This window comes from Globicephala melas, chromosome X (genome assembly GCF_963455315.2).
Source record: "Globicephala melas chromosome X, mGloMel1.2, whole genome shotgun sequence".
Classification (NCBI taxonomy): Eukaryota; Metazoa; Chordata; class Mammalia; order Artiodactyla; family Delphinidae; genus Globicephala; species Globicephala melas.
In genome coordinates, this window is record NC_083335.1 from 11,949,285 (window position 1) to 11,967,408 (window position 18,124).

The 18,124-nt window shown below is 40.7% G+C and overlaps 2 protein-coding genes across 15 annotated transcripts in view; one reads left to right on the forward strand and one right to left on the reverse strand.

Annotated features, from left to right (window-relative positions):
- ENOX2 (ecto-NOX disulfide-thiol exchanger 2) overlaps window positions 1-17,416 on the reverse strand; it is a 285,173-nt gene extending 267,757 nt beyond the window's left edge. For 3 of the 9 annotated variants that reach the window (XM_060292815.1, XM_060292812.1, XM_060292813.1), the window contains exon 1: window positions 2,082-2,193. In XM_060292815.1, the coding sequence (XP_060148798.1) occupies window positions 2,082-2,103 (22 nt within the window). In that variant the 5' untranslated portion in view covers window positions 2,104-2,193. Of the gene's footprint in view, window positions 1-945; window positions 1,063-2,081; window positions 2,194-15,845; window positions 15,908-17,238 lie in introns of those variants that run through there. The other 6 variants (XM_070044727.1, XM_030846538.2, XM_060292814.1 and 3 more) reach the window with 5 other exon arrangements.
- A 271-nt stretch (window positions 17,417-17,687) lies between these two features.
- ARHGAP36 (Rho GTPase activating protein 36) overlaps window positions 17,688-18,124 on the forward strand; it is a 158,651-nt gene continuing 158,214 nt past the window's right edge. For 2 of the 6 annotated variants that reach the window (XM_060292825.2, XM_060292829.2), the window contains exon 1: window positions 17,779-17,797. The gene's annotated coding sequence lies outside the window, so the exon portion shown is untranslated. Of the gene's footprint in view, window positions 17,798-18,124 lie in introns of all 6 variants that reach the window. The other 4 variants (XM_030846539.3, XM_060292821.2, XM_060292822.2 and 1 more) reach the window with 4 other exon arrangements.

The window sequence follows — 18,124 nt, forward strand, 5'->3', positions numbered from 1 at the left end:
TTTTTTTTTTTTTTTTTTTAGTAAATGACTGAACTTAGTCTTCTTGACTAGTAGCTTAAGTCAAATTTACCCTGGATCCATCAACTGAGAGGCACCCTGGTATAAGGGTGAGAAAAAGCACAGATTCTTGAATCAGATCAATTAACCTATGAGTTTGGGCTCTGCCTCTTGTTAGATGCGAGACCTCAGGCCAGTTACTCATTCTCTAAGTCTCAGTTTTCTTACCTCTGAAATGGAGATCATAACACCACTGATTTCACACAGGGTGGTTATGAGAAAAAATTGATCAAGTATATGTTAAACCATTGTGTAAATGTTTTACATCATATCCACTATGAGTCAATTACCAACAACTATACTGTAATTTTAAGTTGTTTTTTAATAGAGTAAAACCATGATGGAATTAAGCATGTATTTACTATTAGGATACAAATACAAGTCAGTCATAAAAGCCACCTAGTTAGCTTTGACATTATTCATTAGGTCACCCTGGAATTGAGAGATGGCAAGGAGATAATGTCACTATTTTTTTTAACATAAACACTTTTATTAGCATAGAGAAGTTCTTTCCAGATATAGTAATTCCAGTTGCATAACATTTTCCACATTTTTCACTGCCAGAAATTTAAACCAGTAACACAGGCCCATGAGAAACCTCTACTTATTGAATAAAGCAATATTTTCCATGAAAGTATATCTATTTAGTTTTACAGTGGAGAAAACGAGATATTCTCTGGTTTTAATCCAAAGAGAAAAACCTCAACAACTTTGCATATTAAAAATGTACAGAGATGGCTCTTCTGGAGTCAAGCATGAATTAGAGTATAGAGAAAACATCCAACAAGCACAACTCTCCAACACTTAGTGAAACAAACCAACCGCTACCCAAAGAAGAAACTGAAGCTATAAATTCAAATAAATGGGCTGCAGGGAGACTACACAAACCTGCTGTTGCTTTAATTGCAGACAATTCAATTCAGCAGCTGTTGGTCCAGGCACTAAGGTTCACTGTATGCTCTTCAGCGTAACCTTGAAATATTCTCACTCACTCACTTCTCCACATCATCTGCATGCTGTCCAATTAATGAGGAGCGAAATCAACTGTCAAACCACGTATCAAAACAGAACATGATCTTTTAGCTCTTAAGCACAGGAGCACAATATTTTAAGGACAATAAAACAAGAATGGAGGTGTAAGTCCTTGACAATAAATGATATTCAAACTTATCAAAACATGTGGTTGTAGAAACTAAGCTTCTGTTCTGTTCAGCGAGAAAGTGAAACTTTTTTAAGGTTTTTTTTATTTGGAAGGATCCTTTCTATCAAACTGCTGTATAAGAAGCCTTTCAAACAACATTCACCAATACTTAATCAGTCTCCAAGTTCTTCATTATTATGGACCAATATTGTTTCTGAAAGCTTAAGAGAATACTTAAGGAACACTTCTGGTCCAACGATATTTTACAATACAGATGGTTTGGAGCTGGCATGTTTAGCCTTGCTGTTTTCAGCACTTTTTTTCTACCAGGAGAACAAACAACAACAATAATATGTAATGTTCATCAATATGAGTTAAATAATGAAATAAAAATAAATTTACCAAACAAATGTGTTCTGGAATGCTTCCTATTTGAAATTTACTTACTCTTAACTGTATATCTCAAATCTAGACAACCAATTAACAAACACAGGAGTTAATAAACTCAAGAGGAACACAACATACTAAGTGTTTTAAAAATTGCTTTTTTCCTTCCAAAGCACTGTCTTCTGTGCGAACACTCTAGGCTATATCACATACTACCAGTTGCAGACATAAGACTTGAGAAATTCAATACAAGAATACAGCAGAGAAGCATGCACAATTAAGGGATCGGGACTACCAATTTAACAGAGAACCCAGATTTTACATAGCAATCTGCCACAAACATTATAGCTAGGGGCAGGCATATTTTATGCAGCTATTTTGTTTAGCTCATTAGAACCTTATTTGTCCTTCAGTACAGTTGAACTGGAGGCAAAATAAGAGAGGAATGCACTTTGAAACAAAAGGAAAATTTCAGGTAAAATAAAACATACTATACCTGAATATTGTACTAGGAACATCGTGACACTCTTCAGGGAACTGTTTCACGTTGTATCCTACCGTGAGTTATTCTCCCCTAACCTCTTCTCTCCACAAAAAGAAAAGCCAAAGCACCCCAAACCCCCACTACACACTACCCCTAACCCACCCCCGCACTGAGGAAAAAAAAACCCAAAAACAGATACAATTCAGCTCAGCTCCGATGATGCTTCTGTTTAGCTCAGCTCCAGCCGACAACTGAGCTCTAGCAACGGAGCATAGGGAGGTGGATTCTGATGCCAGGAGCACTTCCATCCACTTCACTTACACAAAAGCAGGCAGTGGAAAATCCAGGAGCCTTGAAGACAAGGGCTGGAACTGGCTTTTATGAATTGCTATTACTGCATGTGTCACCATCCATCTCCAATGACGGACACTTACAGGCTGAATTGGGAGTGGAGGGGGTGGGGTGGAGGAGGTTGGAGAGCAGGTGGAGAAGCAATTAGCAGTATGTTCATCCGAGAATTCGTTTGGGATTTCATACATCAGTGCCTAAAGAAACAACATGCAGTTGACAAATCAGAACTTTACGATTTGCATGCCTTAGAAGAAATCTTAGCTCACAGCCTCGAACAAAATAATGCTTGCCCACTCGTATAGTGCATGGAAAGTCACCCCTTTGCTTTCTTTTTCCTCCAGCTACCCTTGTTCCTGAGAAATCAACATTCAGAATGAATATTTGCTAATTTTCCCTAAAGAATTGTATTTAAAAGTCTGGAAGCAAAGGAAGTATAAAGAAATTAAATTATATTGAACATGACATCTCTTAACAAAAAGGCAAGAAGCTAATTATTTTAAGCCAACTTTTCATCCCTAGTCCCATTCCCCAGGTGCAGCTTTCATACCTATAATCAACAGATCACACAACTTTTGTGCATATATTTAACACTGAAAAACAATCTATGTATACCTAAAAATAGTTCCATTAAAGTCAAGGTGAGAAGCTAGGTGACCTTTAAGAAGGCACTTTACCTGTAAGTGCTTTAGTTTTACTCATCTGCTAAACTGAAGCACACTTTTTTAGACTTCAAAATGAATCATGAGTAGGAACAAAAAGGAGACAGTCTCTTAGGAAGGAAACATGACACAATTGGAGGAGTACTGGGGCTGGGTATCAGGAAACCTGGGTGCAGGTTCCAGTTCTACAACTTTCTATCTGTGTTACTCTGGACAAGTCACTTAACTTCTTGGAGCATAAGTTCCCTTATTTTATAAATTGTACATAATTGCACCCATTCTGACTGCGTCATAGGATTGCTGTGAAGAGCTAATGAGATAATAGATATAAAAACACTTTGGTAAATTGTAAAGAGCGATAAAATTGTATGGGATTATTATTATTATACCCTGAGACAAATCTTGCCTAAATGACTGAAATGAGGCACCTGTATCATATAAGAAAAATAAGAAAGGACCAATATAATTTCATGAAACATTATCCAATTCTTCCAATTTTAAAATTAGAAGGAAGTACTGTTTCCTCTTAAAATTCCACAGGAGGAAAATCTTTTGAAAAGAAAAAAATTAAATCTGATATACAATACATCAAAAGTTTATTAAAGAGACAAAAGTCCTGTAACTCCTTCTTTCCTTTCCAAAAAGTCAGTCAATTTTTCTGTAAGGTCTAGTATTATGTCCCATCTGGAATGCAAGCTACTAGACAATGAGCATCTCCTTTTGTTAAATCTTTCTATTAACCTGGTACATCCTCACTGCCCAGTGTGTAGAAAAAGTTTCAGGTTGATTATCTAAATCTAAATCCACAAGGTAAAAATCCAAAGTCATGCTTTATGAGGCTCCAAGCTGCCTTGATACTATATATACAGTGGCCAGCTGGTTTCAGCTGGGACACAGTTTTAGCGCATGAAGTCCTGGGGTGGCCACACCTGGGGCACTAAATGATCCAGACAATGTTTGGGGACCTTTGGTTCAGCCAAATCCCACATGTCCTGATTTTCATCTGTATGGTGGTTTCCCAAGTATGTGTCTGTCCACGTGGGCCAAATCTGAAGCAGCCAAAAGAAAGGTGGGAGCTGTAGCAGAAATATCAGATATCAGCTCCCCTTGGCCCCCTCCAATGCCATCCGTGTCCTCAAACAAGTGCCCAGACCACTTCCTGCGAGAAGAAAGAAAACTTTTTTTCTAATTGTCCCCTTGAATGTCATTGCCAATACTGAAAATTCCAGTAAAATATGTATCCAAAATCTGTATTAAATCAATGGGTAAAATGGATAATATGAATCACAAAGAGTTAGGTGAGGTAGCTAATAGCAAGTGAGCCATTAAAGGGGGAAGGGGAGGAAAGGGTGGGGAAAGGAGTAGAGGAGAAGAGAGGGGAGGGAAGGAGAGTGAAAGAATCTGAAGTGAGAGCTTCTTTTTTTTTTTCTAAGCAGAAAAATACTTGCTGGAATCATCCAAAACCTCACCTCCTAGAAAGTGCTTGCCTTTTGAGGTACTGGGAATGGCCCATTTACTACCACAGCTGCAATCCTAGCCTTCCGACTGCTTAGGTAAACAGTCAAGAGCTTGAAAAAGCACTGATAGACCTAGCACCAGAACTCACTTTCCTTCGGCATGTGGAAAGCCAGGCAGGTGGGACACAGTTCTCTAGGGGCCTCATCACTGCAACCCTCCACCACAGCCTCACCGGTGGCATGGCTGGCCACTAATAAAGGTGTCAGCCCAATTTCAGGTTCGGCAAAGGAAACTGGCCTGAGACTTCTAAAAACACACTGGTAAGAAAGGAACAAAGGCTGTATTTCAGAATCAGGCTGTTCTGCCTTTGGGCATTGCAACTGAACTCCTCCACACATTTAAGCTGAAATTCATATTCCCCAAGTGCCTCAGAAAGGCCATTCAAAGTAAAGGGAAAAGGACAGGAAAGACGATTTTTTGTTAGCTTCTTTCCTCACCGTCAAAAGATGAGGATCATATCCAGAACATGACTGACAGCATGTACCAAAAGGCAATAAAGTGGAGTGGAAAGCATCAGTTTCAAGCCAGATTAGCAAGAATGGAAATTAAAGCATCAGAGAATCCTGATAAAAGCAAACACACAAACATATACACCAAAAACCACTGCAATGTTTCCATCATTTCAATCTCCAGAATGTAAGCACTAGTGGTTCCCTAATCCACCTGAACTTCTCAGCAGCTGTCACCAAGCCTGACGGATCTTTTCAAATGAATTCCTATTGTTAACCTCCTTGGATTCTGAGTATTTTTGTCAAAAACAAAAATCCCAGTGGAAGATTTCAGATAACCATGAACTTGAACCAAACCATGGACCTAAACTGAGAGAAACAACACTAATTTTCTAAACCCCAAACAAAACAGAATTGTTAATAGTTTGAAAGCAACAACTAGTGAATCAATTTGAACTGGACCAAAGCTTCATGTTTTCTGAATCAATCAAACTTGTACCAAACCCTGAGAGTCCAATCAGTTCAAAGAACACACATCAAGACTTGGTTTCACCTGACTGACAGCCCACAATGAACCACAGAATGGCAATAAATAAGGAGTTAGGAAAACTGAATTCTCCTATTTTTTTCACTGTTTGACCTTGGTCAAGTCATTTATACTCTTTTAGACTCAGCTTGCTTACTTTGAAATGACTGGGCTGGGATTACCAATATTCCAGGTCTAATACTTTATGCCAATTGTGAAATTTAGAATAATGACAAAATAGAGGATGTCACAATTTGGCCCTAATCTTCAGAAGGAGAGAGATGTACCACCCCAATTCTCCTAAGGGTTCATGTTTCTAGCTTTTTTGAAATATGCTTCACATAAGAGTTGGGCAACTGTCTTTGCTCATTGGGCAAATGTGCCTTGGGAATAGTCAGGCTAATATTCCTTTTCAGAATGTTTCTCTTCAAAAAATGTTTCAGGAGCAGTTTGTTTTCCTCAAATGAAAGCTACAGGTGAGTGGTCTGGTCCCAAAAAGGAAGAAGGAAGAAAGTGATCTAAATTATGCTGAGCACCTATTGCATGCCAAACATAGCATGATACTTTATATTATTTTTTAAATTAGTCCTCACAACACAGCTATAGGGTAGGTATTATCATCCTAATTTTATAGGCAAGGAAACTGAGGCTTACTGATGTTAAGTGACATGCTTGCAGTCACCCTACTGGTAAGTGATAGATCTGGGATGTGAACTCAAGCAATTTGAATCCATTACTATACCAACATTCTAATGATTAAAGTCTGAATGACTGAATTCCTTCTTAATTCAGTGATTCAATTGCACTTGCTTAGTGAATAATCATCTGCTGAGTTAATACAGTGAAAGTAAATCTCCTTGCATTTATGCTAGATAGACGACTTTCTAAAAAATTTCATCCAACAATGTGGTTAAGACCACTGGGCTCTGGAGTCAGACAGACCTGAGTTTCTTGAATTCTGGCTTATGGACAAGGTACTTAACCATGCTGAGTCTCAAGTTTTCTTACCTGGCAAATGGAGAAAGAAGTAGTACTTACTCATTGGGTTGTTGGAAAGTGTTAATGATGTGATAGCAACTAGCACAGTGCTTGGCACAAAATAATTATTCAATAAATGCATGTTAGAGCTATACTTGTATTCATAAGCAACAGAGCAAGAAAGAAAAGGTTATAAAGAGAAAGGAAACTAGGATTCATTTAACTCAAGTGCTCTTTGGCCTGTAGCACAGATTTAGTTTGAAAGAGGTATTCAGTGGCCCATCCATACCCTCTAAAACTAAGCTGCATCTTGCAGTAGATTAGCATATTCATGAAGCAACATGATTATACTAATTGGTGGTGCCTAAGTAGTAGCAAGGAGACTTGTCATGTGCTCTGCTGAGCAGCAATTGTCCCTAGTTTCCTGGAATCTATCCTTCTAAAGAGAGGGTTGGAAAGTGGCAGATAGAAGTACTGCTGGAAGTACCAGGTGGTCTAAGGCCCCCATCTTTCCCCCATTCTTCAAGTTCCAGCTTCTATTTCATTCACTCATGGCCCTCTTCGCATATGCTCCTCTCCTCCCTCAGTTTATTCTAGTTTTATTGTGATTCTCCCCCTGGCTCTAGCTCTGTCTCTGCTCATCAGCATCAAATGGTATTTATGGAATGTGTGTCTGGCACTGCACTAGGTGAAGTGGAGGGACATCCAAAAGTTAATCAAAGAGACATGTCCCATGGCCAAACAGATCTAAGATCCACAGGTAGACCAGAGTTTTGGCAACACAGTAAATGCAAGTATAACTGGATTATTTGGTTGATTTCAGAGCACAAAATAGTTTGTTCATCTAGTTAATGATACACATACTGAAGAATTTAGAAAGAATTATACAGTTGTCGGCAACTTGATTTGAAATGCAGAAAAAGATGGATAGATGGATGGATAGGTGATAAAGCAAATAAAGTGTTAACTATAGACTCTAAATGATGGGTATATGGGTGTTCACTGTACAATTCTTTCAACTTTTCTGTATATTTAATTTTTTTCATCATAAAAGGTCGAGGGAAAAAGGAGAGGGGTAGGTAAGGGGTACAGCTTTTTCAACTTCAAATGTTTCAGAACAAAATAACCATATTTATATGGAGAAGCATAAATCAAATAGGGCAAAATGTTAAAAAGTGGTGAATCTGAGTGAATGGTATATGAGAGTCCTTATATGATTCTTTTAACTTTTCTATATTTACAATTATTTCAAAATAAAAATTTAAAAGTTAGTTTATTGAAAACTGACCCCTTGCACCTAGTGTCTCAGTTGCCATTTTTAGTAGAGAGGATATTAGGTCCATAGTAGTAGAGAAATTGGAACGAATGGGGTGGGGGACAATAATCAACCCGTACATATACTTGGGTGCCTACTGTATGCAAGACACTGTGCTAGGCACTGTGGCAGATTCAAAGAGGTTAAAAACACAGTCACTGCCCTGAGAGGGCTCACAGTGTAGATGAGGGAATGCCAAAGCAGTGTCTGAAAGGGTAACTGGCTGGCCAGATAAGTTCTGTAAGACAGAAGTATGAAGATTGGAAAGGTAGGCTGGAGCCAGACTGCAGAAAGTATTGAATGCCAGGCTAAAGAGTTTGGACTGCATCCTATGGATAATGGGAAGCCATTTATAGTATCTGAGTCGGAGAAAGAATATGCTCCAAAACCGATTGGCTACATAGAACAATTTGGGCACAGTTACCTTCAACATACATTTTTTATATTCATGTACTTCTGGCCCTTGTATCTATTTCCCTTGTCTGGATGTGGCCATTAGGGGGTTCCAACATTCTGGATGCTGACCATTTTTTAAACAGCCATCTCTTCAGCCTCTGTCCCTTTCCCTCCCTCAGTCCCCAAGGGAGCTGACCATCACTCACCTCAGCCCCACTGACTCCGTAGGCAATAAATAAGCCTCATACAGTTTTTCAAACTCGCAGCTATGCTTTGAAACTCTGATTTCCTTCATGATAATCAAACCCCAATTACTACTGGGATCACTGATTTGAGTTGGAAAAAATGAATATTCAGCTAACCAACATGTGAAGGAGTGCAGGAAGCTATGTCCTGTGTGTAGAAGGAAACAATTATTCAAAGTGATCTTTGTATGTTGAACAAAAACTTAGTGGAGATGGCATTCCTGAATAGCGGCAAGTGATTAGGGAAGGCCTCTCAGACTGCCAAATCAAAAGGTGGACTTTCTCTGTCTCCAGTTTTTTCCCCATAAAGCCCATCCTCCAATCCAATCATGTTACTCCCGGTTTAAACCCTGTGCTGGCTCATCCCCCGCCTATAGGATAAAGGCCAAGCTCCTTAACAAGCAGACTTCCTTCCACAAGATACCTTTCCAGATCCTTATCCTGTCCCCTCTTCTATACTCCCAGTGGTTCATACACAGTATCTCACCTTTTTCTGAACTATCCATTTTTATATGTAACTGTTTCGCATGTGTTCGTGTTCCCTCTTTCTGGAATTCTTTCCCACACCTCTTTGTCCACCGAGATTCCAGGCAATGCCCACTCATCCTTTGTGATTCAGCAGAGTTAGACTCTGGTCTGTAAGGAGCCCACCCCTAGCAATAATTTCCTCCATCATGTTCCCAGGGCACCTTATAACATAGCTCTTTCTCTGAGCACCTTTGCCATTGTAATATAATTATTGGTTTGGGTGTCTATCTTCCCAACTTGACTGTGAGCTCCTTAAGGGCAGGCAGGGACTACTTCTAATTCATCACTGTATTCCTAGCACTTGGCATAAGGTCTGGTCCTGTATATGTGCTTAAATGTGTATTGAATAAATGAGCTTGAATATCAAGTGCTCCTTGAATTCAAACTGAGCATCTCTTGAAAGGTGAAAATTAGAATATTATGTGACCAAAGTAATCCTAATGAAGTGTGTCCGAGGACTTGATTGAAGAAGAAATGGTAGGAGGACATATTACGGGGCCTTACTGTGGGACAGTTTCTGCCCCAGGAAGCTCTTACTGGCAGTTGTTGCTGGCTAAAAAGAAGCGCAGCTGGAGTGGATGAGAAGGGCCCTTACTGCGGATTTCCCCCAAGTTATAATTCACCTTTCACCACTGAAGCAATGTTGTTTATGTAACATTCTCTACAAGGTGTTTCAACTCTTCTGAATTACAGCCAGACTTGTATTTGTATTCTGCCTGCAGATATATTTGGACAAGCCTTGTTAATGAGTAGTCATGGAAAGCTCTCCAGTTCCTATTCTCACCTATCATTATTGTGCTTAAGGGACCATTGAAAAGCTGAGAGCCAAAAAAGGGGGCAGGGAGGAGCTAATAAAAACCATCTTTTATTTTTCTCCTAGATTGCCAATATCTTTCACAGCACCTCTCATCCTACACTGTTTTATAACTATGTATCAGTAAAGGCAAAAAAGAACAATGAAGACTTTAGCAAAACTTTACACTTTGCAGGCAAGAAAAAGAGGAAGCAACACTTAGGCCTGGCATATAAATCTTTAGACATATGATCAGTCGCCACTTCTAGAAAGTAAACATTTCAGCTGTTTTAAACAAATAGCAAAAGCAATTAGCCCTCTCTGTAGACTAAACTGAGGTGTATGTTGAATTCTTTTTTAAATCGGAGTCTGTTTTGATCTTCAAAAATGTCGAACTGGTAAACACTTTGCTTTTTTTGTACATATAAATCTAAAAGCCAAGCCTAGCTTGAGGAAGATTTAAGAGACATAAAATTTGTCTGGGGTGTCTGCCAAATCTCCGCAGCAGAGACAGAAACCCTGGAAAAGCTGACATAGTCATTAACTCTCACAACATCACCAGCAGGTTTGTGCAGGGCTGGATGTACAGAAAGTCACTGTTCCTTCCCTCAAACTGTTTGTAAACAGAGAAGTAGATTATTTGCTTATCAGGTATCTGGTAGCTCATTTTTGCCTATGTATCCTACTGGCAGGTATCCCAATTTTCAGTGGAGTAAATTTTCATTTATATGATGGACCTGCTTGTTGAAATCTTCTTTCTTTCATTTGCTCTTTCACACTCATTCTTGTATGTACACTAGATATCTCTGTCTGTCTGTCTGTCTGTCTGGAACGCATAAAAAGGGGGTATTTATAAGTATCTAGTGCAGTGCCTAGCAGAGTGCTTTGCACATAGTAAGCCCACAATAATTCATCAGATGAACTGAAACTCTACCTGTAATTTCTATGTTCAACTTATTTGATCATGGAACAGAACTATGCATTCTTTTTCCTGGAGTATTTAACAGTGAGAATTCCTTACAAGGTGATATAATTTTATTCTGACAATTCATGCTTAGGACTTCTATCCTTTGAAGAGCATCCATTTTTGCACAATGGGTATTATCTGTAAGGAAAATGAAGGAAAGACCACACAGCAGGATCTTGAATGACAATATGAACATTGATACGTTTTTGTAGAGAAAATCAGATATCTCATATTCACCTGATTGTACGTCATCATGGTAATCCACTACATATGTCTAAGATCACTTAACAATGCAAGAATACAGTGCATGCATAGGCTGCATTCTGTAAATAGGATTAACAGTTGAATTCAACCAAGGTCTTCCCTGGGGACAGATTGCTGGAAAATACATCTACGTGACATTTAAAAAAATAAATTAACCAATGACACTGGCTCCCATGAGACACACTGTTTCTTGTACATTCAATTCTATCACAGTTTTCCGTAGGTCTCTGCTGACATCCCTATCCCCAAAGACACAGAATTTCAAAACAGAAAGAAAAACAGAGAAATTGGAGCTCTTCTGTCTCTCCTGCATGAAGTGTTATATACACAAAGGAAAGATGTCTGTATATTAACACAATGTGAACTGTGACGTGGTGAGGTCATGTCGGTCTGGACGGTTTTTGTTATGCTGTGGTCACATATAACTTGCCCAAAGGAATGAACAAAGTCTGTATGCACACTGACAAAGACTGGCAGGGGGCCTCAGGAAAATGAAAGCTGTGTTATAGCAGGGGGGTTTGATTTTTTTCTTTAAAAAAATGTTATTATGATTACTTTTCTTCCCATTTTTATTTAATTAATTTTCCTCATCTGTAAAATAGGGATAACTATTGTATGTATTTAACATTTTTACTCTGAGGATGAAATGAAACCCTGGTGGATTGCCTGGCACACAACAGTTAACCCATACAATCCACACCGATATTTGGTTAGCATTAGCTAAACACCTATTATGTGCCAGGCACTGGCCTAAGACTCCAAGAAAAAAGTAAATTGTGGGAGGAAAAGTGACAATGGAAAGAAAAGCAGAGAGCTGATTTTCAAAGGTTTTATAAAGCAGTCTAAGAAATTTGGATTTTATCTTGAGGACAATAGGCTGCCTTTGAACTATTTTATGTAGAGCTGGATAGCTTTAGACTTGTGATTTAGAAACATCATTCATTCTGTCAGCATTGGTGGAGAAAGGATTGGAAGGGAGGCAGGCTGGAGGCAGTAGTAATCCCGGGTACAAGTCATATGTGTGTTGCGGGGTAGAAGGGGGCAGTGTGTCCCAAACTAAGGCGATGGCAATAGGGGTGGACATGGGGAAAGCATTTTTAAATAACTTTTTGAAAATGTACAAAAATGTCATTATAGAGGATTAGCAAAAAATATGGAAAAGACTAAATAAAAAGAGAACTCGTATGTAATCCTTCTATTTATAGGAAAACTCTATTAACATTTTTTGTGTGTGTTTACCATTATGGGACTTTTCCTATGTATGTGCACACAGATGAGGGGGGCTGTGCATGTGTGATATGTGTGTATGTGTGTATGCAGACTGAGATCTGTCAGCTTTATAACCTGAATTTTCTCTTAATATATCACAAACAACTTTCCACATCATTAAATATTCTTTGGTAATATCAATTTATATGGTTACTTAGTAATCCATACATGTACCATAAATGATTTAATTCAAACCTCTAGTATTAGACATTTATCAATAAAATGTTATTTTTTCCTTTTTCTTTTGCTATTATAAACAGATTCTGGGCTAGACATCCTGGGAGCTAAATTTTTAGAAACTTCACATTTATTTTCTCAGCATAGAGCCCTAGAAGTTGAAGTGGAAGGTTGAAAGCTATGTTCGATTTTAAGATTTTTGATACATATTGACAAATTCTTTCCAGAAGGGTTGTATCAGATTACAGTCCCACTAGCAGTGTCTATAAATAGGAAGAGACCCATTTCAGAGTGATTTCAAGGATGGTGTCAACTGGATTTGGTGCGTGGAGAGGAGCAATGGATCCTTGGCAGAATATAGGGGCAGAAGCAATGTGAACTCTGTCAAGAGGAGCAAAGCAATGGGCAGGCCTAAGGAACAGGAGGCTGGGTGGATAAATGATGAGGAAAAAAAAAGAAAGGCAACCACAGGAGAGTGGGAGAAAATGAAAAAGAAAGAAAACTCTAGTGAAGTTATACACCCAGGTCACTTTAATTTACTGCTTTATTCTGCAAAAGTAGCAAATGTAGCAAACAGCTAATCTTTTTTTAGTGTTTGGCACTCTGCGGTACCAAGGTCCAGAGTTACATTCATGTGAATATGTTGATCCATTCTTTTCATCCAGTCACCATTTATTAGGTGTCTACCATGTACCAAGTACTATTCTGGATGCTTTGGGTATGGAGATGAGACCAGGTTTCTGCTCTCAAGGAGCTCACAGTCTAGGGGACAGGCAGACACATCCACAGACCAACACACTATGGTTGGTCTAGCCTGTGGTACCGGCTAGAACAGAGGAAGTACAGGGTCCTGTGGGAGCCAGGAGCCTACTATTGCTTCCTGTGTGCATATGCATGTGTGTGTGTGGTAGAAGGAGGGGGAGGTGTAGCAAAGGCTTCACAGAGGTGTTGATATTTGAGCTGAGTCTTGAAGGAGTTTCTCAGATGGCTAAGGATCACAGATCATACTCATACTCCTTGTATATCTGTGCCACTGCTCTCAAGGACACTCAGTAAGGCAGTGAGGATGCTCGTGTGTAATCTAAACCCATTCGTGACAACAGCCTCCACTGTTACCTTAATGGATATATGTACATAGCCTGATTTAGGCAATAATATGCTCATTTTAGCATATAAAGGATAACAGGCACGTGGCATATAGGCTTTTAAAATAGTTCAGATGACACTAATAAAATAATAATAATATTCAAGTCTACCAAGTCCAAAGACACAGACATAGAGAATGGACTTGAGGACACGGGGAGGGGGAAGGGTAAGCTGGGACGAAGTGAGAGAGTGGCATGGACATATATACACTACCAAATGTAAAATAGATAGCTAGTGGGAAGCAGCCCCATAGCACAGGGAGATCAGCTCGGTACTTTGTGTCCACCTAAAGGGGTGGGATAGGGAGGGTGGGAGGGAGACGCAAGAGAGAGGAGATACGGGGATATATGTATACATATAGCTGATTCACTTTGTTATAAAGCAGAAACTAACACACCATTGTAAAGCAATTATACTCCAATAAAGATGTTAAAAAAAAAGTCTACCAAGTCCTACAAATTCTACCCCCTAAATGTCTCTCGACTCTGTTCCCTCCTCTCATATGTTGCTCCCTCAGGTCCTCACCAACTCTCTCTGGAGCAGAGTACCAGCCTCCTAACTGGTATCATCCCCTTCCAGTGCATCCTAAAGTGAAAATCTGATCATGGCGCTCCTCATCTAAAACATTTTAATGTTTTTTTTGTTGCCAACAACCAGTATTTTCCAAATTTCAGTCATTTGAGTATTACTTGCTGATTTTCCCATATTCACACACCATGTGTACTATTATTTACTTAATATTCCTATTTAAATCAACTTAAAACTGGTTACTTTGTATGTTCAGTAAACCTTTTCCTAAGTAACCTTAGATTTGATGATGTAATTCAGTTTAATTTTTATAAGCTACATTAGAATATATAATTTATAAAATTTTAAATGTTTGTGGGAATAAAGCATAACTACTATGGTAGATGCCCTATACATTTTGAGAAACACTGGCCTATGTGAGCACATCCAAACTTATCATCATTGTGTTCAAAGTTCTTCACAAATCAGCCCTGACCTCTTCTACAATTATGCCTTCATTTCCCCAAACAATCTGCACCCCAACCATGCTGAATTCCTCAACATTGAATGGAAACGCCTTGCTCTTGTAAAAATCCCATGTCTTTCACAGTCTGCTCCCTCTATCTTAAATAGAGGGAGCAGACTATCTCCCCTCTACTCTTCTCTGCCTGGCAAACTCATTATCCTTCAAGACCTATCTGTCATGTCACCTCCTTACAGAAGCCTTCTTCCTGACTCTCCCTTACATTTAGTCACTCCTTCCTTCATCCTCCCATAGCATTTTGAACCTGTCTCTGTTATACTACATACTACATTATCTCAGCCTGATGGGCATCGATCTCCCCAACTAGACCTAGAGAAAGCTCACACCTCGTGCTCTGTTGCATCCCCAACACTTCACGTGGGGCAAAGGTCATGAAGGAGACCAAGTGCCCCAGAAGGTCACTTAAAGTCTAAGATAAAATAAAACCTAAAGTACTGTCAAGGTCCAAATAGCTTAGAGGCATGACATGTTTTTATAAAGAGAATCATCTAATTCAAAGATAGTAATACTGACTACAGTTTTGGCAGACACAATTTGCTACGGCTGCAGTAACAGTTAAGCTAATTTGCTTTTGGCAGCTACTTTACAGCAGACACATACTGACATAGAAACTAAAAGCGAATCATTTGTGTTTTTGCCAAGATGGTCAAATATATCTCACAATAATCTCTCCTTACCACAAATAGAAAGTTAAGAACAAAAGTGAACAGCAGGACCAGCAAACCATGGTGGACAGAGCATGGGCTCTGGAGTCAGAAATCTGCACACCCAAATCCCACCTCAACTCTCCTTACAATCTATGTGACTTTAGGTAGGTTGTTTAACTTCTTGACGTTTTAGTTCCCTCTTCTAGAAAAATGGGAAGACTAGTACCTGCTTCATAAGACTCTTAAGATAATGTGACAAAGTGCTTATGATAGCGCCAAAACATTTATGGGCTCAATAAATAGCAATCATTATTGTTGCCCAATGAAATGACTACAATTCAGGTAATAGGATGCACAAGGACAGCAAATGCATTTCTTAAGAAAATCAATTTATATCACTAGGCTTTAAAAGTAACAACTATAGAGTGTAGCTAAGAACAGCCACAAACAAAACAGTCTATAAGACAAAGCCCTTCTTGGGTTTAAATTAAACTCACACCTGGAACATACCACCACACTTCTTTGTGTTCTCCAAGAATTGATCTCAAATCAGGTTCCCCTAGGATGAGAAAACAAAAATCACCCAATCTTAATTTGTTGTTCTTAATTTTATGATACAGAATAAAATCCAAACTATGTGGATGCTTTAAAGTGTCCTATTACTATGATCCCAAGCTTTTCAACACTATTTCTTCCCCAATCTATCCCTGCTGACACGTTTTACTCCAGTCAGGGAAGCCCACCTGTTATACAAGTGCTCCCTCTTCTATCTACCCTTCTCCAATTCCAACCCCAGTATGAAGAAGCAGTTTCTCCCTCCTCTTTGCCCATTTCAAGTCTACTTTACTCTTTCGAAACCCAAATTAAAATTCATCTCCTTCCCAAAGCCAACCAGGATTGATCTGGAAGGTAGATGAGAGTTTCAAGCCTTCAGCACTTCCAGGGTTAGGCTTGACTTTCCATAGATCAACCCCCCCAACCTCATCGGTATCCCCGTCCACTAACTCCTAAGCACTTTTCGCACGCGTTTGTAATAATAAAATAATACAGTCTCGTTTTGCGCAGTCTACTTTATTCCGTAGTTGGTGTGCCCCTTAAATATTTGTCAACATCAATCTTGCTGGTTTTTACAATAGGTCTAACTCGGTTTTACAATAGGTCTAACTTGCCTTTTATTTTCATCAGAACACTGCAGTGAACCTTAAACACGTATTTCTCAAAAACGAGATTCCTTCCCTCTTCTGCTCCCCACCTCTTCTGGAAATTGAGGGGAAACCCTTTTTGCTCCAAAGACCTGGTCAGGGAAGGGGCAAGCGGTTGGAGGGGCCAATAAAGAGATGGCGACGATCCGGATCTCACCATCAAAGGGGCGGAAAATGAAAAGTTGACAAAAAGTCACGCCCGGGGCGTGGCAAGGAATTCCCATGGCCCCAGAGGAAAAGGGGTGTGTGTGCATTGGGAGGGGTGTGTGCCCAAACCTGAAGTGCAAATTGAAAGAAGAGAGGAAAAAGAGATCGCCCAACTCCTGCAAGCAGCAAGGAGAGTCCAGACGCCGCCCAGGGAAGACCCTGGTGGAGAACCCTAACTTCAGATGTCTGAGGAGGCACAAGGCCGGGGTGGGGGATACGGGATGCCGTTGTGGAGGAAAAAGACAGCGGGCAGATTTGAGGGAAAAGAGAAAAAAGGCCACGCTCCCGAGTCTCCAGGGAAACGGGCGCGGTGAGCTCAGAAGCCCACCCCGACTCGCGGGCCCGACACCCCCCCCCCCGCGGAGGCGGAGCTGGGCGGAGTCAGGGCTGAGGCCCGCGGCTCTGGAAGCACCCTCCTCCCTAGGCCCCCTCAGTCCCACAGTCCCCAGCCTCAGCCGCTCAGGCTTTCTGTCTCTCTGACCTCCAGCTCCCCGGCTACCGAAGCTCAACTCCTTATAGAACCGCGGAAAATCGGGCCGGGGCGGCAGCTTCCGGGTGTGCGATACCCTCGCGGCGCCCCATGCCGGGCGATAGTCTTCTGAACTCCCCTCCTGGCGCTGCTGGCTTAGGCCCGGCGCCCAGGCCCAGGCCAGACTCTCACCCACCCCCACGGCCGCAGCTGCGTCTCCTATTGGCTACTGGTCACCAAGGAAGCCGGAGGCCCGAGCCCTTACCCTCATGGGAAATGTAGTTTGAAGTCTCTGGAGGTTGTTCTTCCTGGTGGGGGGAGGGAGGAGGGTGGAATCCAATATTGACATTGGCGGAGAGACTCAAGTGAAGACAGGGGATTGGGGGAGATGGAGTCAAGACACTTCTTTTTATATACCCACAATTCCTTCCCCGCCAGCCCCCTCCCGCATTTCCTATTGTCCCCAGTTTCGGCTCGAGGAGGGTATTCTGGATGTTGTAGTTTGGAGTGTGCTGTCTTAGAGAATCTCCCTTCTTGGGGTATGGGGTTGTGCTTGTGGGGACAGATGAAGGTTGTAGATTGATTTTACTGTTGGTTAAGCTACTTGCATTTGGGGGGCAAACACTTTATTTTTATTTATTTATTTATTTTTTTGCGGTACGCGGGCCTCTCACTGTTGTGGCCTCTCCCGTCGCGGAGCACAGGCTCCGGACGCGCAGGCTCAGCGGCCATGGCTCACGGGCCCAGCCGCTCCGTGGCATGTGGGATCTTCCCGGACCGGGGCACGAACCCGTGTCCCCTGCATCGGCAGGCGGACTCTCAACCACTGCGCCACCAGGGAAGCCCTGGGGTGCAAACACTTTATATCGTGATTTGAAATTCTCATTGAGTTTTGATT